The following is a 17,505-nucleotide window of genomic DNA, read 5'->3' as shown; positions in this document are numbered from 1 at the left end:
TGAAAATCCACTACGCTAACCATTAGGCTAGCGAGGACCTCGCTTCAAAATGAAAATTGCAAATATCTAGAGTTTGGTTTGATCAATTTAAAAACAAATATCATGTTCAGCATTTTATAAAGAGTCTCTATTTATCTTACCTTTATCAAAGAAAAACAGTGAAAAACAAAAAAGTTGAAAAAATCCATTTTTTAAATTCGCTTCCGGTAGCGACCGGAAGTGATGACGACGTACGAAATAGTGATTCTGCAAATCTATAAGTCATGTTCTATCATCTCTCAAAGTCTCCAATTCATATCTTTAGCCGTTCCTGAGATCACTCCCGGACAAAGTTCTATTTGAAAATCAGGAAATTGTCCATAACTTGGAACCGAAATAGAATTTTCCCAATTTTTTTTGGTGATAAACAAAGTTCATAATGAAATGCATTTTTCCTGAAAGTTTCACTGAAAACCACTATATAGTTTTCGAGAAAACTCCTGCACAAAATTTGGTCAAAAAATAATAATAATAACTAGAAACTCATTACTAGTAATGAGTGGGTCTTCCGTTATACTACTTCCTGTCGAGATTGGAAGTTTAAAAGCCATTCATTACAATTGAATTTTATTTCTTCACACATTATCCGTTGATATTAAGGTCATCAGTGTTGGAAACAAACTGCAGTTCAGATTGCTTTAGTCAAATTCGGTTCCAGTTTTGTGAAATGCATTGGAATTTTCAAAAATATATTCCACAAAATGTACCGTTGCGCCTTACAAAAAAAAAAAAAAATTATGATTCCTGTTGTCTATATTCACTTTCGGTCATGACCGGAAGAGCTCCAATCGAATAAATATTTCATTCTACATCTTAATAATTCTCAACTAATCATACTTTTAAATTTCGACAAAAATACACATGTTTGAGACTACGTCCGGTTTTTCGGTTGGACCTAATCATCATCCATAATAGCCCCAATATCTGTCAAAAAAAAAAAACTTCAAAAAATTATATTTTTATATCTCTTCCTGTCACGACCGGAAGTGACGGCTACGTACGATTCTCACATGATGCAAACACACTGATGACTGACTATCAGTCTTGAAAATTTGAGACTTCGGTCGTTCACATTTGCAGAATATTAGCTTGAACAAATTCTGATTTTGAAGACTGCAAATCTCGCGACCGGAAGTAGATTTCACCAAAATACTTTACGTTACTCTAGACATTTGCAATGTCAATAACATACAAGAAAATCATTTGTAATACTCCATATACAAGCGAGATTTAAGACAAAATCAAAAACTCAATTTTTCCACTTTTTCTCACAAAACCGGAAGTTGCCGTTTTTGCTTCCGGTAGGGTCAACATATTTCAAAAGAACAAGTATGAAGCAATAAGCTAATGTTCGTTCTGCGTCAAAAGAAAAAATCTGAAATTTTCGATTTCTTTGATCACTTCCGGTGAGGTCCGTCCAATTTTAGATGTGGTGAGATAAGAATTTGACTGAGATTTTCGTTCATAAATAATGATACAAATATATCGTCTAGACGTACAATTTAGCTTCGGTAATGTTTTACAAATATTGATTATTTAAGAGTTATAAATTAAAGACTCTCTGCCCCTCTCGGCCACTAATTAATGGGGTTAGACTTTTTTTCGGAGAAAAAGTTAATAATGTTATTTACTGCGATACAAATTCGACTGATCAGGCGAGTCATGTCGCCCGGATGCCTATTTTTTTTAATATCATTCTAGATATATCTCGCAAAACTGAACACATTTTGTTCTACATGTCCTATCAAAAGTTTCCCGAGATAAAAGTTATGGATTGTGACACTAATCAAACTGTTCAGGCAAGCCATGAGACCCATCCGCCTTTTTCATGATGTTGTTTGAAAGATCTTGCAAAATTGAACAACTTTTGTTCTAGATGTTTTATTAAAAGTTTCTTAACAAAAAAATATAGATTGCAACAATAACCCAACTGTTCAAATGAGCCATGAGACCCTGCAGGCCTATTTCTTAACATCGTTAGTTAAGGCTTGCGAAACTGAACAACTTTTGTTCTGCATGTCTTGTCAAAGGGTTTCGAGAAAAAAGTTATTAATGTTATTGTTTGCGATACACATTCGACTGTTCAGGCAAGCCATGACACCCGGGGGCCTATTTTTTTATATTATGGCGGTACAAACTTTAAATGGCAACGCATCAACCCTGTAAATTTGAAGCAAATCGATCCAGCCATCTCCGAGGAATCTTCTGCACAAAATCGGTAAAAAAAAAATGGAATAATAGAAGTCTTCCACTGAAGGCGGAGGACCCTAATAATAATAAGAAAAGTGAAAAATCAACAATAGAATAATAGAAGAGTCTTCCGCTGAAGAGGGAAGACCCTAATGATAATAAGAAAAGTGAAAAATCAACAATAGAATAGTAGAAGGGTCTTCCGCTGAAGACGAAAGACCCTAATAATAATTATAATCAGAAACAGAGTGAAAACAATATGTTCTCAAACTTTGTTTGGGGAACATAATTAAGGATTAATTAAGAATTATCTTATTATTATCGCACAGCTCTTATCCCTAGACGAATTTGACTCCACTTTTTTGGCACACTGTTTTCCCTATAATAGCTCTAAAACTTCATTGTTATTTCGGATTTCAAACATTTCGGTTGAGCATCACTGAAGAGACATTTTTTGTGGAAATGCGCATCTGGTGCATCAAAATTGGTGCCGAGGCCTCTGCTGGTGGACTGTTAGTCCCCGAGGGTCTCTACAGCCCGGTAGCTAAGTACTTCGTTACTAGCTGGAAAATAGGGATGTATATTCAATTGCTGTTATAAAATTTAGAAATTCATTTCAAAATTAAGGATTATCTCCCTCACGCATAGCTCTTATCCCTAGACGATATTTGACTCCAATTTTTTTTAGGCACACTGTCAGATAAAACGTCCTGAATTTAGATATAAACCGCTTCAAAGGTAACAAAATGGCAATATCAGGAAAGCCAAAATAAGCTAATGCTTGGAATACCACAAACTCTTTATTACAATGACAATGGTAACACTTAGTTGATGATCAAATAAATTAATGTAAATTTAGCTGGAAATTGCTTTCAAATTAACAATTGAAATCCATCTGTTGTAAATATTTCACTTCAGAGAAAAGTCGATTTTTCGTGCAGTGTAATGAGACTGAATATGATTACGGATTGCTTCGTTTACCTCACCAAGATCTACAACTCACAACGTGTATGAATTGTCGACGGGAGAAGTTTATTCCTCCTAAGTACCTGACCCTACTCCTGGTATATCCCGGATTCCGTGTTTGCCTGACTCATTTTTTTCATTTCTTGTAGCAGTCATGAAATGAATCACTGTTTATTACCATACCACTTTATTATTATTGCGAATTATTTACCCAGATTACATGCTTTATGCCACCCTTTTTAAAGTAATCGTATTGTTAATTAATGAAGGGAAAACACTCAAAACTGCTGATTTTGCTGATATACATTGCTATTATTTTAGGAGCCATAGTTACATATACAGTTGAAAAAGACAATCTACGGATACACCAATCCGCTATCAACGAGTTTTTGGAAAAATTTGTTCCCAGAGACTTAAGGAAACGAGAAAATTTCCATCTTGATAATGTTCAATTCACTTTCCGAGAAGAAATTGACCAAAATGGAAGTGATGGAAAAGGTATGGGTCCTTAACCAAAAAAAAAAAAAAAAAAAATCAAACAAAAAAATGCAAATCAATAGATAAGTTTAAAAATGTGTGTGAATCTATATTTTGCATAAAGTTAATGTAATAGTGCAGAGTATATGACGTATGCTTAATCAATGCCATCAATATATATTTTAGCCGTACCTAGCAAAAAGGGTCATTTAAGCATATTAGTTCTAAAGTGTGGACTATAGAGAACATCCCTCAAAATAGTAGGGCAATCTAACACATATATTTGTTCCTCACAAAAATATTAACATCTACGAAAGAGAAACTCAAATCGTACTGTGTGACTACATATTCCAAATATGGTATAGATCAAATGTGGATTCTAAATTATTCTGAAAAACTTTTAATAAACTTGAAATCGCAAAAGTATTCTCAAATCAACAACACCAAAACGTATGACTTTGCAACACTTTACACGATCATTCATCACGATAAATTAAAGAGTAAAACTGTTGACATCATGAACAGCTGCTTCTTCAACAAAAATGAATAACGCTAATATTCCTATCTAGTGATCAGCCATCCAACCAATTACTTTGATAAACGCAATACTAATTCCACGCACAAGTACTATGAAGTTGAAATAAGAAATATGCTGGAGTTCGTCATTGATGATATTTGTGTGGTCTTTCTTGAACAGATCTTCCAACAGTCTATTGAAATTCCGTTGGCACAAATTACGCTCCATTGTTAGCTGACATGTTTTTATGTTCCCATAAAGCAGAGTTCATTCAAAACTTCTACGCGAGAAGAAAAAAAAATCTTGTTGTGACCTTCAATTGGACATTTAGATATATCGGTGACGTATCGTGTATCAACAATATTTTTTATTCATATGTCGACTCGATAGATTAAAGTGAACTCGAAATAAAGGACACATCGGAGTCATCCAGTTCTGCTTCACACTTAGATATTTTATTGAAAGTTGATATTCACGGCTGTAATGATTTTTGGGGATTTTGTGTAGGCAATAGAGAAAATGATAAATCGTAAATTTTATTTAGTAATAAGATAAGAAATATACATGCTGTGCAACACGTTGGTCTCAATTAACCACCACACCATGTTTCCAGAACTCTAGACAGGCTGACAAGTCCTAAACATTCTCAACAACGTCCTGAACCCACTGAGGCAAAGACATTATCAACTACAGATCAGAGTAGCCAAGAAGAAAAACAAGAGGCCCATGGGCCACATCGCTCACCTGAGTCACCTTGGCCCATATCTAAAGACTTTCCATATATATTTGCATGTAAAACCTTAATCCCTATTATGGCCCAAACTAGCCTTTGCAAACTTGAATCTACACTATGTCAGAAAGCTTTCATGTAAATGTCAACTTCTTTGGCCCAATGTTTCTTGAGAAGAAGATTTTTAAAGCTTTTTCCTATATTTGTATGTAAAACTTTGACCGAGGGCACTTGTGGCCCTATCCTACCCCCCGGGAGCCATGATTTGAACAAACTTGAATCTGCACTATGTCATAAAGTTTTCTTGTAAATATCAGCTTTTCTGATTCAGTGGTTATTGAGAAAAAGATTTTAACTATATATTTGTATGTAAAACGTTGATCCCCCTTGTGGCCTTATGCTACCCCCGGGGGCCATGATTTGAACAAACTTGAATCTGCATTATGTCAGGAAGCTTTCATGTAAATCTCAGCTTTTCTGGCTTAGCGGTTCTTGAGAAGAAGATTTTTAAAGTTTTTCCCTATATATTTGTATGGAAAACTTTGATCCCCCCTTGTGGCCCCATCCAACCCCCAGGGGCCCATGATTTGAACAAACTTGAATCTGCATTATGTCAGGAAGCTTTCATGTAAATCTCAGCTTTTCTGGCTTAGTGGTTCTTGAGAAGATTTTTAAAGTTTTTCCCTATATATTTGTATGTAAAACTTTGATCCCCCCTTGTGGCCCCATCCTATCCCCGGGGGCCATGATTTGAACAAACGTGAATCTGCACTATGTCAGAAAGTTTTCATGTAAAAATCAGTTTTTCTGACTCAGTGGTTCTTGAGAAGAAGATTTTCAAAGATTTTTCCTATATATTTGTATGTAAAACTTTGATCCCCTATTGTGGCTCCATCCAACCTCAGGGGCCCATGATTTGAACAAACTTGAAACTGCATTATGTCAGGAAGCTGTCATATAAATATCAGCTTTTCTGGCTTAGTGGTTCTTGAGAAGAAGATTTTTAAAGTTTTTCCCTATATATTTGTATGTAAAACTTTGATCCCCCCTTGTGGCCCCATCCTACCACCAGGGGCCATGATTTGAACAAACTTGAATCTGCAATATGTCAGGAAGCTTTCATGTAAATTTCAGCTCTTCTGGCCCAGTGGTTCTTGAGAAGAAGATTTTTAAATGACCCCACCCTATTTTTGCATTTTTGTTATTATCTCCCCTTGAAAGCGACATGGCCCTTCATTTGAACAAACTTGAAAGCCCTTCACCCAAGGATGCGTTTGGCCAAGTTAGGTTGAAATTGGCCCAGTGGTTCTGGAGAAGAAGTCGAAAATGTAAAAAGTTTATGGACAGACGGACAGAGAGACAGACGGACAGACAGACAGACGGACGCCGGACAAAATGTGATCAGAATAGCTCACTTGAACCTTCGGTTCAGGTGAGCTAAAAAACCTATCAGTCAAACTTTCAAATTGCACTGAAATCAAAATTGCAAAAATTAAATTGATTTGATAGAACTTTTTCTGAACCACCGATATTCTATAAAATGTATTTTCTCTAAACCAATTCTCACATTACCCCATCGCTGCCACCATATGTTGGATTTTGGTAAGCAATAGATGAAATGATCAATCGTAGAATAAATAAAAGAAAATTTATTTAGCAATAAGATAAGAAATATCAAGATTTTTGAAAAACCAAAGTAATCACACTTTCACATATACAGAACCACTCTCTCACCGAGAAAGAAACTATAAATTGATATAATAAACCTGGCAATATTGACAATGTATATAACGTATAATTACCAATAGCATTCCATAGTCAATACAACAAAAATGTGAGTCCAGGCTGAAACTGTAACTGGTAATAAATGTATAACAAAATGGTTCAAATAGTAGCAAATTCCGCTAACTACAGAAAAAAGTTAAACAGTAGTAAATTACGTTTTGTAAATACCAAATTTCTCAAATTCCTTTTTGATAAAATGTTAATTTACTGAAACTCAAAATGAAATTGGTTACTCAGCAGAATACAATTGAATGCCACGTCACATTTGGCACAACCAAACCTCCATACACAATACAGGGCTAACAGGCCCTCCGCTTCCAGTCCTGGACTCACAGGTCTCCCACTGGACAACGATACTGGGTAATGCCGACCTCAAACCAATTCGAACACTAGGGCCACAAAATAGTCGCTTAAACCACCACGTGGAACATCCATGTACAGCGCGGTCTCACGTATTCTGATTCCCACGCCGAGCACCTTCTGAACGCTGAGAGTACAGTCTGATATGATCCAGATAGTTTCTTAAAACCCCTCTGCATGGCTGGAGGAAGCCAATGCTCACACAGTAAAATATTTGTTTCCATGGCTACCCATTATCCACACTAACTTCTCGAATTCGTCAAGAAAAGACCCCTGCTGGACAGCATGAAAACGCGGCCGCACACTTGACAAACAGCCGCTACTCTGACTGAACAAACCGGTATACTAACAATAGCTTTATCGACCAACACTCACACTACGGAAAAACGTACAGGCATAAACAATTATTTACAGACATCACAAAAAGTAACTAAAATGAAAATGAACTTCATCACAACGGAAAATAAACAACTCGCCTTTATAACAAACGAGATGATTTCAGCTTCTCCATCATCAACTTCCCATATTTATGTAGCAATATTCCATTATCAACAGCATATTTGTGTTTATATGTCTCAACTGATTCAATACACAAGAGCTTGTTCTGCTTATGGTCAGTTTTTAAATCGAATTATATTGTAGTTATAACGATCTAGTTTGCCAATACAACCTACCATTGGGTCAAATGCTGACTGGCATGTTTCATACTGATTGTTAGGCCGTTCTTGGCACACTGATTTTTATTACGGATAATTTCGTTTACCTGATCAAGATATAGAGATCACTGTGGGTGTAACCGGTCGGCAGGGGATTCTTATTCCTCCGAGGCACCTAATCCCATCTCTGGTATATCTAGGGATCAGTGTTTATCCAAATCTTTATTGTGTATTGCTTAAATTGGTTTTGAAAATGATCACTGTTCGTTATCTTCACCTTTCATCACAGGATATAGCTTTTCAACATTTTACATTCTTAAGGATACATTTGGTTGTTGTTTCAAATGTACCACAGAGTATTTAGGACATTTTAAATTCATATTTCATTTACACTATTTCCAGCATCAGGCTCGACACTATACGAGTTTTTCCTTTAAAGAAATGAATATTTTCTTGAGGATCAATGACATGTTCTTAATATATCAAGCAATGCATCTAAGTTTGTAATAAGACATCATGACATTGGCCATTTAATGTATATTAATTCATTTTATCTTTTAGCATATACCAATGGAAGCATACGAAAGTGTTGGGGCATCACTATTGGTGAGAGTTTATAAACCAAAGGTTATACGAAATTTATTTGGGTATTATTTTAATATTTTCTTTGATTTTTTAAATGAGAGACAACTCAACTGTATGAGAGACGGGATGATTTCAGCTTCTCCATCGCAAAGAACATGACCCACGAACTATGAAAAATGGCCAAGCCTGGGATATTGATAATTTCTGTATATAATAATCTTCGGGATATAGGCTTTCTAGAAATGTTTTTCTTTTTTTCATATATTCTATTCTTTTTTGTTACTATGACGTTGAATATTGTGGTATTTAATGTTAAAAAATGAACATTTCAGGATACACGTCACAACAATAAACCTCCCATATCATGTACAATGTACATGAACCTATAACTTTCTGAATATATCAAGTTATATGCACCCAAATAGCTAGAATGGCTTATCCAATGATAATGATAAGCATTTTTGACCAAATTTGGGAAATAGAAATAAGAAATATTTTGGAAATGATGTTCAAAGCCGTGATTGTTCAACGTAACTTATAAATTATTTTTACTTTATTTTTAAAATAATGAAATAAGAAGAATAAATATAATATGTAGTCTATTTACATGGTGAAAGAAGTGAATCATTGGAACAATTCTGCTCCATATCATATTCCATTTTTTTTGGTATTAAAACGACCGAGTATCGATACCTATGGTAACGAACTAAGTTGACACCGCGTCTCGTCAAAACATGTTCAGTTCGAATTTACTCGGAATTACACGTTCGACGAGCATTTGCTGTGAAACCTGAGTAAAGGAAAAGTACTGTAAACACCTAATAGTAAGTATCAAATGATCTTTTTTGTTACATATACATGTAGATTTCATAGCGTGAATAATAGCACAACACCGATATAGGGGATCAGAGTCAGTATATTATTGACTCTGAAAATATGATTTGAGAAATGATACTGTACAAATTTTATCTTTATCAATAATTGTATATTCCTATACATATTAATCATGTAAAGATTCTGAGGTCTTTTAACCAACGATTTTAAATGTTTGTGCAATATATTATTGACTAACAGAACGTAAATCATGAGCTGTGATCTAAAAATCTGTCAGGCATTAATATAGATTAATTAGATTTGAATCAATTTCACAGAATTAGATCTAGATATATATTTGAAATAGAATATATACTAAGGCTCTGTAGTTTTAAATTGTTTGGATTATATTGCATTTACATGTAATGTATACATGCTTGTAAATGCCACAGAATGATAAATATTCTAAATTGGCCTATTTTCATAATGTTCCCAAAATAGAAGTATCATGTAGATCTATACAGGAAATAACATTTACAAATCATGTTTGTTGTTTGTTATTTGCTAGTTAAGTATCATAATGATAATACTAGTAGTTTATAATAAGTAATTATTCTACTAAAATCAAATACCCTTTTTATTGTCAACAAATACATCACTGGTAGAAAGGTTATAAATCTTTTATCTAGCTAACACAATTTTCCATATTCTACAGATTTACATATGTCAACAAGTCCTCAAAAGCAGCTTTAGGGGTTCCCAGGAGATTCTGATGCTCACTGTTAGTTAGACTTTCACTGTTGTCAAAATCCAACCTTATTTTCTCTTTTCTCAAAACTTCAGCTCTCAAAAACTTGATTAATTGTGTCACTCCTGTTTTGTTGAACATGATGTTGTCAGCAATAGGTTCAAGTTCTTATATGTCTTGTTGTAGGTGATTTGTACAGCAGCGAGCCCCGGCAGGAATGATGGCCTCTTTTGAAATGAAGATTTCATGCCTTACTCCTACTGGAACTACAACTAACTTTGGACCTGGTCGCTTGCAGATACAGGATGAAGTGTGCCCTCTTGATGTACATGGGAATGGGAGTGATACAGAAGGGGGACTAATTGGAAGAACTGCTGCTGCTGGTGATGGTGCTGGACTGTCTTGAATCTGTGGCCTAACGGACTTGATATTCTTCTGTTTAATATGGGAGTAACACACACACTCTGGCATCTATTGCACAGAAAATCATGATCAGATGGTGCCCTCCCTATCAGAGTGGTGATCACTGTCCTATATATCTTTGAAATCCTGGATCTGTGTTTTGGTTTTACTCTCCATGGACAGTTGAAACAGAGAAAGAATTTGGGACCACTCCTTGGCATATGTGAAATATTTATTTCATAAACATGTAATTGAAATTATACAATTTGGGTTGGATGAGAATCTTATCTTTATGTTAAAACCCATTAGCCTAGGTTATTTTTCCTAAAAACTAATTATAATTCAATCAACTTGTTAATATTAATGCTTGGTGAATCAATAAATAAATTGTATTCAAAACCTTGGAATTAATTTTTTTTCACTAATAAACTGAAAATGTGTATCTTCAAATGTTTTGTTGATTAATGTCAGTGTGAAATATAGAGGGGGTATGGGGTTTACAACAATGTATATTACAATGTTAATTTATTTCTATATATAGTCCATGAAAATTTCTGTGGAAATGAGGAAGTTGTTAATTTTATATTCGGTCTTTCCTATCCCGGGGTAGGAAAGACCGAATATAAATAACCCCCTTGTTTCCACGGAAATTAAGTCCATGAGAGCCTGAAATCTCCCAACCTGGGTCTGTTTAACCCTTTCTCTACCGGTACATTTTAGAGGTTTTTAAAGACTAAATGACAATATTTTTAAATTGAGTTACATCTGCATGTATCACGATTTTAGGTAGGCATGTGCTATATAATTTTGTTACGAATTGGACAGGGAACATTTTTTTCATAAAGTTTGTCATGTTATCCCATGACCCCAAAGAGTTCTATGGGGTCAAAGGTCATTTAAGTGCACATTTTTGCAATCTTTTTTCTCTGGAATATATATATTACGACCCCTCTCACTGGATTCGAGGCAAAAATAGGAAATTCTAAATGTATGAGCTGATATGTCTTTTAAAATACTACAAAAACATAACAATCAAATTAATCAATTTTATTGACAAACAAATATTTTTGGTTGCTAAGTAACAACACTCATGGTGTACTTTTGACCATAATTTGCCTTTCTACATCCATTCGACACAATTTAAACATAGTTACATTGCATGATGATTAGTAAATGTCACATTATTTTAAAAATATAATCTTTGACTAGATCTCAATCATTTTGAAAGGTTTTTAACAAAATATATAATGAAGAGAATTAAGGTCAAAGGTCATAAAATGAAAATTTCGTACTTCATATACATATTCATCATTTTCTAATAATATGACGTTTTGCCATTGTATCCCACTAAATAGTATAAATATTGCAACATTAAAACAAAGATCTTTCCTGTTAAAATCTAAAAAAAAATCAATTTTTTTTATATTCAAATATATTTGGTTGCTAAGCAACAACACCATTATGATATCAAATGCTACATGTATGCGAAAATAATGCCCGTTTTTCCTCCCCAAGTTCATTGTACATGTATACGAATGTTCAAGTACTTACTTTCAATCACTAAATTTAAATGTACTTGCATTATATTTAATAAAAATTGTTCTTCTTATATTCAACCTCTTAAAACATATTTCTAGACATAATTCTTGATACTAGGTTGTTCCGATAGGGGCATGCGTTGACCAATATCTGTCTATCGACTGGAACTTCTTAGCAGACATGTATAAGATAATACCCAAAAATCTGAAGAAAAAAGAGAAAGATTGTTTATACTTAGCCCCAATATACTGATGTATTCTCAGAGCTTTTGAATACTCAATTGGTTCCGTAAATGTTTTCTATAATCAAGGCCCTCTGAAAATTATGCGTTTAATTACTTGTAAAATTTTATCTTTAATAAATGTGTTAGATGCACAGCCAGATTAATTTTGGTAAAGGTAATCTTATAAAATGCATTTTATTATTCGTTTTAAACTGGAAATCACCGTCACAATATCGGTGCTTTAAAACTAGTAATACCTGTACAGTTCCTCTTCAGTGAGAGGCTTCGAACTTCCTTGGGAAGCATATACAGTACCCGCAACGTTATTCTTGACATGATAAACGATAGAACACGATACACGCACGATAGGATAGGATACACGCACGATACGATAGGATACACGCACGATACGATAGGATACACGGTAAACCTGATAAACGCAAAACCTGATAAACGATCTTCACGATAGACCTGATAAACGCAAAACACGATAAACGATCTTCACGATAAACGGAAAACCTGATAGAAATGTTGTAAATTTAGAAACAATTTAGACAGAACGAAAGTTTGATACGTACAAAATAATTTCATTATGTTGATAATAATATTGAAGGATTTCAATACTTAATATATACCTAAAGCATATAATGTAATTATCCACGGTTGTACGTTTATTTTTTATTTTTTAAAAATTCTATTTATGTTTTCTTTAACGTCATTACAGCTAAAATCCGGAAGCTAAACTATATACGGTATTGAATTCATTAATAGATATCTATATGAATTTTCTCAGCCAATGATTCTAAAACGTATATTGTCACCTTGAATGTTTAATATATGAATCATAAATGGAGTGATTGATTTTTATCTTGCTTAACGTCTCGCTCAAGAATATTTCACTCATATGGAGACATCACCATGACCGGTGAAGATCTTTTAAATTTAGGCTTATGCTCGGCAATTACGGCCATTGAGCAGTGAGGGTTTTTTAGCGTGCCACACCTACCGTGACACGGGGCGTCTGTTTTTAAGGTCATCTCCGAGGACCCGTGATATTCACACTTGATGCCGAGTGTTTAGCAATTAAACAGGGAATTAACAAAATGGAATATAATGTAGTGTTATCATGCTTCAATAGCTCTCTTATTCTATTGTCTATTATCTTGGATATCAAATAAAACTAAGTAATATTTTGTGTGTAGCGAGGAGGGGGGTTATTTTGCATCAAGCTCCGAGCTCACCGCTCTTTCAACAACTACAATTATTTTCATAATGACCGCTTTAAATTCAATCCACTGCACTACACCATATGCTCATATGTTAGATATTTCTACACTATGAGTGATAACTGATAGTCATAAGTAATTGGAACATATTCATATGAATTGATATTTTGTTAACAAAAAATAAATAAACTATTAAAAACATATACGAAACCCGGCTTGATTTAAAGTCGCAATTTAGAAACGCTTTAAATTAAATGTTTGTGTTTAGCATGTAAAAAATTCAAATAATCATCAAAACCGGCATACATTTCCAGTATCTACACGTACGACTATTGGTATATGTGTACATGTACAAATAAAAAAAAACCAACGATGACAGCTGAATCGTGCCCAATTGAGCAGAACTTTGGGAGATGCAATATACCCTTGCTTGCACTCTTTTAAAACTTAATCTTCTAAATGTGTGAAATACAATGCCCCTGAGAATGTTTACTGTCAAAACACGGGTGATACACAAAATCAGATAGATAAGAACGCGCACAAGTTCAGTAGTTGATATATATTAAGCTGAATACAGGTGAACAAAATCCGAAGAAAAAGAACCATTATTAAAATATATGCAATAAACAATGTAATTTACTGATTTTTCCTTTCAGATGGGAACTTTCTATTTCTCTGTTAGTGTTAATTACAAATAATTGTTTCTAGACAAGGAACTGTTTATGAACTCCAGATGAAGGAGCTTTCAGTTTTATTGTCCTGGGTTTGATCGACAAACCACTGCCTATTTTCCAGACAGAATGAAATTGCGATAAATTTTCACCCTCTCTGGATAGACATATAGCTCTTTTTCTGCTTTAAAATCAACAGCTTTATGTTCTCCTTCAAATATACTGTCTTTCCTCGATTCCTAAAAATAGCTTCTTTAACAAAACGAATAAAGCTTTCGGAAAGTATCTTACTTTTTCATTAGATTTAATATACGATCCCGATAGTTTCCGAAGCTACACGATAAACGATTTTCACGATAAACGGAAAACCTGATACACGCAAAATACGATACACGATAGACCTGATAAACACAAAACACGATAGAAAACGGAAAACCTGATGCACGATAGGATAGGATACACGCACGATACGATAGGATACACGCACGATACGATAGGATACACGCACGGTAGAACACGATAGGAATGTCAAGAATAACGTTGCGGGTACTGTAACAACCCTTCCCCCTAGATATGACCATCACAGCATAATGGTTGGTGGCAACACAGATGGAGAAAACCAAATCTTCTGTCAAAACAGCTTCATAAAATCTGCAATTCTCTGAATAATCAGGTCCCATATCTGAAAATAAAAATGCAAATAAAATCAGTATTGGCCATCATACCTTATTTGTCAGCATTTAAAACACTTAGCATACCTTATAATTAGAAACGGAATAATGATTTTCCGTGTTTTGTCTCTTTTTGTATGCATGTTATATCTAGTAATGAAACGATAAACAGTAAAATGGTACACGCATATCAGTGTACCATAATGCCATGATTCCATTTGTGAATGTATTATCTGGATTCATTTGAATGTTAACTAAATGTATACGGATTTAACCCTATATTCAACCTAAAAGAGTCATATCAACTGCATGCCAGGTTGTCACTCCGAATGAAATGCAACAGTTCTTGGATCAGGTGTCCCTGTGTCCTCCACATCAACATACTTCCAATGCATGTCTGGATTTGCCAGTAGACTGTCACTAGTGGAAGATACCGGAAAGCTTCCCACTAAATATTGGGATGTCAATAACCCTTTTAATGATGAAAAAATACAATTAAGAATTATTGGTTTGTGTTTTAAAGCAGAATATAAGCTTCATGATAGTAAGGGACAGTTTCGCACGAAAGTACTGATCATATTTATTTAAAGATAGAGATGTCCTATATTTGAAGTGCTATTTGGTAAGGGATTACATAGATAGTTATTTCGGATTTCAAAGATTTCGGTTGAGCATCACTGAAGAGGCATTATTTGTCGAAATGCGCATCTGGTGCATCAAAATTGGTACCGTATAAGTTTTACATACATATGTTAGAAATCAAATGAATGGAATATTTCATTATACTTTGCGAGTGTAGCAGAGTGCGTATTGAAAAAAAACCCACTATACATCATGGAGGTGTTAGCATTATGCCCAACATATACATGGGAGCAAATACTGAAGAAATTCAGGTTAAAATATACAGTGTCCAGCGAAAATATTGTGCCTCTGAGGGAAATTGAATGGCCCCAGATTTAAAGTAGAATTGAATTGGTTCTTCATTGTACACAGTGTCTAAATTCCCTGGCATGGTACTCTGATGGGGTGTGGATTTAGTCGATATTTGAGAAAATCTAAGCAAGAAGTGGGCAGATGCCCATCAGCTCAAAGCACACCAGCATGTATGGATCATATAATTAAATGCTTTTTCAATAGCCTGTCATAACCAGATTTTGATTGATGTTAACCCCCCCCCCCCCCCACGTACACACCTTTTGTCCCAAACAAACATTTTGTTTTTATTTCTGTTGTAATATGAAGAAAAACCTCAAATTACGGTAATAAATTCTATTATTACGATAATACAATAATGCAATATATGCTTTCCTAACAGATTGTGTTTTCTTTTCATAGAAAGATTTTTTTTATAAACATAGAAAATCTTGGAAAATAGCCTCCGCACCAATGGTCATGAATGCCCAGTCTGATTAAAACCATCCCACCCTTTTCTCATCGTACACTAAATCCATCCTCTTCTTACACTCGCGCGTCAGGTGAGGAGATACCAAAAGGGGGGGGGGGGGTCAGACTGATTAATGCCGGACCAGGACAGATTAATTGATGTCAGATATGTTCAGCTCTTAATAAACAATTGGGTGTTATACACTTGGTTTAGATATCATAAAATATAAATATTTTCTTTCATGAAACGACAAATTATGGCATCAAATCACGGTTAATATATTAATCGTGCATTTTTCATAACATGACATAACCGCGAACGTTTTTGTTTTCTTTCTAGTCGGCCTATGTGGCTACATCAACTTACATGTTTATACTGAATGCATGATCATTTGGGTCATCCTGCAACAGGATATCCAAGGTATCTTCAGACTTCTTCATCTGACATCAGGTCCTTTTCAAGATACAAGCGTTTGTTGTGTTGTTGTTTTCGTTGAAACGGAAACACGTGTGTTGCCCGTGGACACTTTCAGAAAATCCCGCGGTCGCGATCCGAATCACGGGGGGAAAAGTATTATATAATACAATATGCAGACTGGTCTTTTTGTTTTCTTTGTTTGGCAGAAAAAATTATTTCTATACCGAATAAATATTACATAACGTTTATATCTGAATTTGAAGTATTTTTTTTATTCACTCTACCGATGTAACATTCTCGTTAGGTGTTTTATGAAGTTACAATACAAGTAGGTGGTGTAACTGTTATTTACCAATAATGGTTTTTATAGTTCTTTTTTTTTTTAAACAGAGGACAATACAAATAGTTTTCACTACTTTATTGTGCGATGCGCGTCGATCGCTTTCAGCACCGACGTTTTATCGCTAATTTTAAAGAAAACCGCGCAGCATGTCCCAATTTCATTTTATCGTAATATAAAAACTAACAAGACTTACAACACGAATAAGGGCCCATCAAAAAGAAAATTTCCTGTAATTTTACAGGCTATATTTACTTTTCCCTATTTCCATATATGAATATTGGGAAAACGCCGATCTGTTTAAACATTGAGAAATAAAATTGTAAGAAAGCGTACATGTGCAAAAAATAGCTATTTTCTTATAACTTTGCCAGGCATTAGAAATAATTTTCATATGTTCTGAAAGCAGGGAATATATGCTTTTCAAAAATATAAAAAATAGTGCATTCATACGGGAGATTAAAAAAATCGTATCGAGGGGGAAAATGGCCTTGCGACAAAGCGTTGCGTCATATTTAGACGATGCCATCTTTCGCTTTAAATGCTTTTATTAATTTAATAGCTTTATTTACTTAACTGATTTTTACATAGTTCAAAAAGAGAGAAAATTTCCAAAAATATGATATATAGATCATATATCTTATGACCGTAGTTTGAAAGATTTAGAGGCACTTCTTTTGCGCTGTCCCGTTTTTACGCGCCACCGGTCAAATTGACCGGTACGGTAGAGAAGGGGTTAATGGACCCTTCGAAAGTCTTTTTTTAA

The 17,505-nt window shown here is 34.4% G+C and overlaps 1 protein-coding gene across 1 annotated transcript in view; it reads left to right on the top strand.

Moving 5' to 3' along the window:
* The window catches only part of LOC130048435 (uncharacterized), an 85,433-nt gene that overhangs the window by 25,014 nt on the left and 42,914 nt on the right, over positions 1-17,505 (top strand). The window contains exons 2-3 of the mRNA XM_056145143.1: positions 3,517-3,693; positions 8,282-8,326. Coding sequence (XP_056001118.1) covers positions 3,517-3,693; positions 8,282-8,326 — 222 coding nt within the window. The remainder of the gene's footprint in view (positions 1-3,516; positions 3,694-8,281; positions 8,327-17,505) is intronic.

This window comes from Ostrea edulis, chromosome 7 (assembly GCF_947568905.1).
Source record: "Ostrea edulis chromosome 7, xbOstEdul1.1, whole genome shotgun sequence".
NCBI lineage: Eukaryota > Metazoa > Mollusca > Bivalvia > Ostreida > Ostreidae > Ostrea > Ostrea edulis.
Note: the sequence above shows the minus strand (reverse complement) of the source record. Positions and strands in the feature narration are given on the sequence as shown.